At 34.6% G+C, this 8,255-nt stretch overlaps 1 protein-coding gene across 3 annotated transcripts; it reads left to right on the forward strand.

Annotated features, from left to right (window-relative positions):
- Positions 1–723: 723 nt before the first annotated feature.
- LOC119082384 lies at positions 724–7,969 on the forward strand. 3 transcript variants are annotated; one of them, XM_037191911.1, is made up of 8 exons: positions 724–924; positions 2,296–2,560; positions 5,351–5,439; positions 5,513–5,709; positions 5,764–6,094; positions 6,203–6,453; positions 6,729–7,292; positions 7,427–7,969. In XM_037191911.1, exons 2-8 carry the CDS (start codon positions 2,514–2,516, stop codon positions 7,814–7,816), a joined length of 1,869 nt encoding a protein of 622 aa, XP_037047806.1. In that variant the 5' UTR covers positions 724–924; positions 2,296–2,513; the 3' UTR covers positions 7,817–7,969. The 3 variants fall into 3 exon arrangements, with proteins under 3 accessions (XP_037047806.1, XP_037047805.1, XP_037047807.1); XM_037191910.1 differs by lacking the exon at positions 724–924 and having other exon boundaries at positions 1,772–2,560; XM_037191912.1 differs by lacking the exon at positions 724–924 and having other exon boundaries at positions 1,772–2,560; positions 7,421–7,537.
- Positions 7,970–8,255: the final 286 nt, after the last annotated feature.

Genomic DNA, 8,255 nt, shown 5'->3' on the forward strand with positions numbered 1-8,255 from the left:
TAAAACGCATTCACAACAAAAAAAACATCATACAGAGAATCCTTTATTTACTTACTCACACACATATACTATCCACCTCAAGTTCAAATCACATCATTCCGACTACTCTGATTATTTGATCGATGTAGAAGTGACTAACGAACCACTACCGACACCAATTGCATCGCGTTATGTGATTTGTTGGCGTAGTGGTCAGCATGTTTGGTTGATATGCTGCTGGTCCCGTGTTCGCTTCCGCCGTTCGGCGATTATTTATTTTTTTTCAAATATGTAGATGGAAAGTAAATTTACCCTAGGTGGGTTATGTGTGAATTATCCAATCGTATAGGCTGTGGTTATGTATGTGTTTGTGTTTATATGCAGAAACGCGTAATGTATGAAATATCAGCTTGCAGGAGATAAACATAATTATGTGGCTGTCATGCACATCAACGTAAAACAGAGTGCAAAATTTATTGGTGAGAAAACTAAACACAAAGCATATGGTGTGCGATTTCGAGAAAATCCAATATATATCTGGTAAATAATAACCAGACCACATCAATTTAACGGATAAAGTTAAAGCCAATGCCTCTGTCGATATATTTATGTTCGTTACATAGGTATGTGCAAACGCCACACATAATTACTGTAATACATTTAACAGAAAATACGCATAAAGATCTCTCGGCTACTGTCTATTAATATAAATACAACATAGCAGATTTAGTGTATTGATGGTTTTGTAAGATGGAACACGTCTATTTAGCAATTTTTCTTCTCGAGAAAAACGTTTAGTGAATGGAAAAGATAGAAACTAAATAGCTTGAGTGATAAGCGTTTACGGAATGGTAGTGTGGAAAATTGATTTTTTTTTCTCTCTCTCTCGATGATAATTGATTGTTGACGCGTGTTTAATAGTTATGTGGATCCCATTGTAAATATGTAATTAAAACAACAATAACTGATAAATCTTGTGGCAACCGAAAATATTGATGTGTACGAATTGTTTTGAACAGATCACACTGCGCATAAGAAATATTTCTTTTTAAAATATTAACTTATGTCGAACAGCTGCAGCATTTACATTGGAATTTGTTTTGATTGAGGTTTTCCACTATAATGGAAAATAGGTTTTGCTGAAAATGTTTGAAAATTTTGTGGTGATTTTAAACGACGAAAAATATGTGTTACGGCTAGCAAAATGAATGAATTTACAATTGCACAAACTTTGCAGAAAACAATCTCTTGAATGATCGAATTGCTGAAGTTTTCTTCATCGTCGAGTGGTGTCCTGCTGCATGAGTTTATGAAACGAAGGATATACCCGAAAGAAATTTCAACAAATGTGACGTGAAGACATAAGTGAATTATAATTGAGATTCTTTTAAAGTTTTACGGTTTAATGCACTAGTTATTTGTGTAATTGTGATCACCCCAACAGATATAATATAACACGAAACCTCTATCAAGTTGTTGTTTTGGAAGCATTGGACAAGATTATATTGAAACGATTTGTAACGGTTGTAACTAACTCGTTTTTGGGTGTAGACACGGCAACGTAAACTTCATTCTGCCGTCATATAAGCGAACACAAATTGAAAAGTTCTCTTTATCATTAACATATTTAAAATCGCTTGCAATATTCCTCGGAATTTCAATTCTCTGATGCAGATACATTTGGAAAGCTGTATTTCGTTTATTAATCTTAATAAACAAGTAGTCATCTGGTACCTGCTAATGTATCACGAAATGTATCACTAAACTATTGAAGTAATAGATTTTGTATATTGACAACTACGATATACTTCACACAAATGAAGTATCAGATTTAATGGTTACGTAGCGATATACTTGCCGTTGCTAAAATGTTTAATTCTTACAATAAATTTCAAATGTTAAATTCGTTCGGTATTCAGTACTTAGTTTCTTAAAACTGTCTTCACCATCATCAGTGACTATAAAAAAGAAAAAATCTCTTCGTGTCATAGTGAGAAAACGTTTCATGACAAACTCTTTGACCAAAAGTGGAATTATAAGTTTATCATTCAATTTATATCAAAATATTGTTGAAACCAGTTACGGAAACGCTAAAAGTAGTCATCGGGGTCTAGCTAGTTCGAAAACCGTTTCTTTATGTAAACACATTTCCACGCGTAATTGAATAACGGAAAACATAGTGAAAGAGCCACATGACTAGAAGCGCCACAGGCCACAGTTTATTTTCGGTTCATGAATAATGTTTTTTAATAAAATTTACAAATGTCTATTCAATGAATCGTCAATCTTGTGTGAAATTAATCACCCATTCAACAGCATCCTCGACATATAAACATCCACAGTGTCTTTGCGTTACATTAGACGTGGATTACTAAAAAAAATGAAAGAAAAATAAATTAAAATGAGTAGACGCAATAAAAATAAACTGAAATTAAATAAAAATTACAGCCCATTAAACCTACGTTTTGATATACAAATTTGATACCAAGGTTACGTTAAGACAACAGATTAAATCCATCATACACGAAATTACAATGTTACGCGAACGAAGACGTCATGCCAACTTTAAACCCAATCGAAAGTGAGTATTTAAGTTAACATTGGCGTTATATAGACGAAGAGCTTATTTCCCTTTAATTGTTTCTAAAAGCAAATATTTGATTAGCAATTAAATGTTTCGCTAATTTAATTATCTGAAGAAATCTTTCGAGAAAGTGTGCAAAAATATTGATTCTGTTCGGAATGATTATAGTAGGGGGTATTATGTTAAAGCGTATGCATGATGAAGAAATACAACTCCAGAGATTAAAGATTAATTGATACAGTCCAATGAAGTTTTGAGAACATACTGCTTGGTAGAAGGCTTAGTAGAAAAGGGATGCAAAATAACTCCATCAACGGTTTCTTGTTTTGGACATGGTTTTATATTTCTATTTCACCAGTTTCATGACAGTTGTTTTAATTATGTGTTTAAAATGACTGTTTATGCAACAGGCTGCGTCATGATGTTACTGTCGGAGTATATGTGAAGTTGGAACACAGCATTTATGAAAGAGTTTCATTCGCATACATCGTCTTGAGTATTCCATTAAAACCTTTCACAGGCGGCAATATCAACAGTACAGTCATTGGATCTATTATTCCTTTTGATATAACAACTTCAAATATGTTTTAAAGTGAAATCTTTTACTTCACTTCTTTTAACATATGCGTTTTGCTTAAGTTAGTGCCCACGTCAGTTGTTATTGTCATAGTCGTCGATAACACATGTTTTAGAGAATAATACAGCCATTATCTAAGATCGAATATAAGATCTTACATCTAGGCACAGATCGATGTCAGATTCAGTCCATTATCGACTTAAACAAATCACGTTCACCAAAAAATGCTTCCTTAAATTCTATGAAGAAAGCTCCCCAAATAATAGCAGAGTTCAGATAATTTTCAGAAAATTATTTCTACCAAATTTAAGGCACTGCATAGCTTAAATTGCGAGTAATAAACATTCCAAAATTGCTTCACTTATTAAATCGATGAGCCGTTGTTCCCCCAATTAACGAATACCCTCTATCGTCTCTATTTCACCCCGCATACGACGAACTGAATTATTAAACACAAGCTGTCGTCGAGTTCTTTTACTCATCACCAATAAATTCGACGTCTACTCGTTCAAGTGAAACGTATTAACCTAATTATTTGACTCATCTCGCATCTTTAAAATAAAACCGACGAAATTATAAACAACTGCCAGTATAATTGGTTTGAATTTTCAAACCGCATGCCATTATTGTATTGTTGAAAGCAAATGAAACCTTAAATCCCAATTGAATTGCAATATTTTGAATTGATATATACATGTACGACTACCAGATAAGAAAGACACATTAATAAAATCCATGAATCCATCTCACAAAACATGTGGCGAAAAACATAATATGAGTAACGCTAGATAAAATTTATTATTTCTCAATATAAATTACGTGTTCGTCAAAATATAAACACTGAACTGCCAAACAGTAAAATATTATTTCACATAAAATTTTCATTATATACCCTGCACAGGTTAACACAAGTTTTCCAATTTTCCAAAATTAGTGACATGTAAAATTAAAGACGTTGTGGCATGTTGTCCACTGTTTTTTTTTTCTTCTCTTCCTCTTCAATAATTTAATTTTTGAAGAATTTTCTTTTTATGTTTCTGCATCGCCCTGTGTACGATACGTATACGAGTACTATTAGCAAATATATCTGTACATTTCCAAAAAGTTTTTGTTTACATTGCATATAAATATACTCATATATACGTACGAGAAACGAGCACGTTCTATATGATGTTGATAGGACCGTTGATGTAGGAGAATTTTCAGTTTGTTTTCTTTAAATTTTTTATCACACGAGTAATCGTGTATCGAAAATAGAATTTCTGTTGCATGGTAAAAGAGAAATAGAAAATTAATAAATATTGATTCCTAATTAGCCCATGCTAAACTATATGTATATTCAACAGGATGGTCTGAGAGTTGAAATAAAAAATTGATCAAATTAGTTTTTACGATGGTTTTAAAGCCAGCGTAGCTCTTACTAGCACTACAAGAAACTTGTCTGAATGTCACAAAGGCCGCACAGGACTTTTTCTAATGATGTCATCTACTATCGACAACGACACAAAAATGAACGATATGGTCTAGCTATCGAGATATTATATAAGAAAATACTTGTTGAAGTAATAGATTTTGCATCAATATGTTGCAAATAAATACTTAGACATACAATAAATTATTTTTTGAAAGCTTGTTGTCTATTAGAGGTTTTCAGAGGAAAATGCGAATTCTTAGAACAATTGTTATGACAGCCGGAGTATTGAAAAGCAGAATACCAATGGAATCCTTGCTACATTACGATTTCATTGAGGCGAGGACAAGGGGTTAGAGAAGCATATTTCTTTGTACAGTCTTTGTACAATAAATCAACCACTTATCGCCGACGATATACGACACAAAATGAGGAAAAAAAACTCGCCTGGGACCACTACGTTTTCAAACAGCTCTACCACTTAAACGACACTTCTGTGAGTTATACCTCGCTAAACTCGTGATGAAGAGGATCGCATCATTACCAAACTTTTTGAAAATCTGAATGCATGCGATAACTAGCCGAAAGATATTCCAGGCAACTGCACATCTGTGAAATCTAGAAAGGACAACAAGCGTGTATTCATTTGATTAATTTTAAAATATACTATAGCATAGTCAAGTCGTGAAACCAGGACATATTTAAGGATTAATTTTTTAAAAAATTGTTGAAATATTAGGGTAATATAGCTCGATTGTAAAGTTATATTTTATTTTAACAACTGACACTCTATTGCCAGATTGGACCCAAAGTCATCTCGAAGCACAATATATGAAAACGAAGAGCTACGCCTGCGCACTATCAACATAAATGCTGAAGTAGAACGAGGTACTTTTTATTTTTTAAATACCGAAGGAATCTAAAATCAAAAACACTAACAACATCACAAGATGTCTTTTAGGACAGTCTGACATAAAAAAATTGCGCAAAGAGAACGATCAACTACGTAGGGAGATCTGGGCGCTGCGAGATGAATATGATCGATTGGACAAACTATTACAAGCCAGTCGAAATGGGAGAAACATTTTAAACCAACTAAACAATCCACAGTTGGACAGTGATGACGGACCAAGATGTGATAGTTGCAATCAATCGGAGGTTTGTTATATGAAATTATGCTCGATGATTATGTCCTAACTGTGGTATTTAAAGGAAAGTAACTGCAGTTCATGTTGTGATACGTGTGACGAAGATAATGACGATGATGAGCCATTGCAACAAAATACGTTTGAAACTTTTCCGAAGATGAAAGAGAAACTTCACGTAAATTTCGATCATTTGTCTATTGTGTCGGAAGAAACATTTTCGGGAAGTTGTGATAATCCATCGTCACCGAATCTAGCCGATAATACTATAGACTCCATCAAGGAAGAGTCGGAATACAAACCAGATGCCTGCTCTGCCCTAATAGATTTTCAATCCATCGTTCCACCACTAGCCTATTTCGAAAATTTGTGTTACGAGGATATTGGTCCCAATTTGGGTAAGTCAATCTGTTGAACTGATTTCCAGGTGGTAATTACGTTGTTTAGAGTAGTGGGAGGTTTGTAACCCGAGCCAATTGGCATGTAATATAATTTAAAAATTACAGACGCTTCTGGAGAGATTCAGTACAGTTCTGAACCGATCCAATCAAAACTAGTGACGACAGAGGCAGAACCAAATAAAAAGACAACTACCACAGCAATTGGTTGGGATTTTAGTGACAGCCCACGGCCGTACACAGATGATGTCGAACAGTTCGGCCGAAAAGGACCGGATGTATTTGTACAAAACGGGATTCAGAAATCGGTAGAGCCAATTTATGCGGAAGTGAGGAAGAAACCAACAAAAAATTTCCAGGTAGGCCGACCAAAACATTTCCACACGACACAAATAAACATTCATTCTGCCAACGCACTTCAAGCAAAAGTACTTCAAGTGACAGCTGTCAAATGGAGTACTATTTTCTTTGAAAAATGTTTCCAGATTTTTTTACAGTATCAACATTTGTTTGATACACTGTCCCGTTGCAGAACTCTATTTAGAGTATCACGCATCTTGAAGTGCGTTGATTCTGCACATTTCTGTTAGTCGAAGTCTTTTTGCCTCATTTGGTTTTTATAACATTCTTATAGGTCGGTGGTAATCTGGATGATCTACTTCAGAACATAGAACACCTATCACAAGACATTGTTCAAATGCAGCAAGAGAATCAGAAGATAACTTCTAAGTACAATCTCGTCAAGAGTGAATCAGAAAAGGCTATGGAAATCGCGAAAGATTCCACTGGATCAACAATTCAGCATCAATCCAAACCGTATCGATCTGAAGTGAATTTAATGTTGTGCTTTGATGGTAGTAATCAAAAAATTATTCCCGTCGAGAATGATGGCACCGATAAAACACCACTAGCAACGGAAAATCAACTGGATACACCACCACCATACGTTCCAAAGCCAATGAACCTATTGCCCACAACACTACCGTATATTGCATCAGATGATGTTGCTACAATACCGACCATCGATACGAAATGCTTTGAACTTTTTACGGAGACGAAAGATTGTAACTACTTGGAAACGATTCGACGGAAAATATTCCCGAAGAAAACCAATGCAGTGAAAGACAAGCTAATTGATGAAAAGGCCAAATTGAAAAGTGATAACGGGACCGACGGAGAAAAAACTTTCGCAAATCAGGTACATACTTTTGCTTTCAGCTTCATATTAATGTGCTACTGACCGCTATAAATGGATAATGGATATGTTCTCACTATCCCAATCACTAATGTTGTGTTTGACTGAAGCATATCAAAAGAAAAGTACAGTTTTAGGTCACCAAAAAAACAGTTAATGGCACAGAAAATATCGACACAAAACGGAAATCGAGAAGAGTACAACTGTTCAATGGTAAAAAGAATGCAACGACGGTCCAGAATCAATGTAGCAACGTTGATCTGTTACCGCAGCAAAATCGATCAAAACGTCATCATCACAAAGTGCGGCGACGTCATTCGGATGGTAACTTGCACAATCGTCGAGGATCCCATGAATCGGCTTTCGGGCGATGTTCTTCTAGAGAATCGTCGGTCAGTTTGAGATCTCAAAAAACTCATAAAAACCGTAAATCATCGAAAACGAAAAGCAGCAGTAGCAACACTAGTAACACGAATGTTGGCAAAATTCCTTGGTTCGGTTGTTGGGGTAATGAATGTTTGTATTAATTTAGTCAGCAATTTTTGTCGTTTATGATTCTAGGGCCATAAATTGGATGTGATTAGAAGTTAGCATTTAAAATAGTTTTTAGTATGAAAACCATTAATACGACTTAGTAAAGGTAGTCACGATCAACTTCTTTTAAATAAATGAAAGTAAATATGGATAAAATTTATGAATTTGTTATTTCAAAATGCTTCTTTAAAGTCTACAACACTACAACAAGATTGAACTTATCCAGACAATCCGAGGATACATCTGGAAAGAGTTTTAATGTGACATGAAAATTCAAGGCTCACCTTTCTGAAAGGGTAGCTTAGTATTTAAAACTTTAAACCGATCAATTTTTGCATCTGTGAACAACGGTAAGAACAAAAATGTTCGATAAGCACCGTCTTGTATAGCAAATATATGTAAAGCCTAAGGAAGTAAAAGATTTTGCATCTA

Source organism: Bradysia coprophila, unplaced genomic scaffold, assembly GCF_014529535.1.
Source record: "Bradysia coprophila strain Holo2 unplaced genomic scaffold, BU_Bcop_v1 contig_415, whole genome shotgun sequence".
Taxonomy (NCBI): Eukaryota; Metazoa; Arthropoda; class Insecta; order Diptera; family Sciaridae; genus Bradysia; species Bradysia coprophila.

What these genes read in the sequence shown, in the direction of transcription:
- LOC119082384 (XM_037191911.1), top strand. Translation starts at nt 2,514, where the DNA reads ATGTTACGCGAACGAAGACGTCATGCCAACTTTAAACCCAATCGAAA. An exon ending in AAATGCTGAAGTAGAACGAG is followed by an intron (nt 5,440 to 5,512) that starts GTACTTTTTATT and finishes GATGTCTTTTAG; the next exon opens with GACAGTCTGACATAAAAAAA. An exon ending in AAAAAACTTTCGCAAATCAG is followed by an intron (nt 7,293 to 7,426) that starts GTACATACTTTT and finishes GTACAGTTTTAG; the next exon opens with GTCACCAAAAAAACAGTTAA.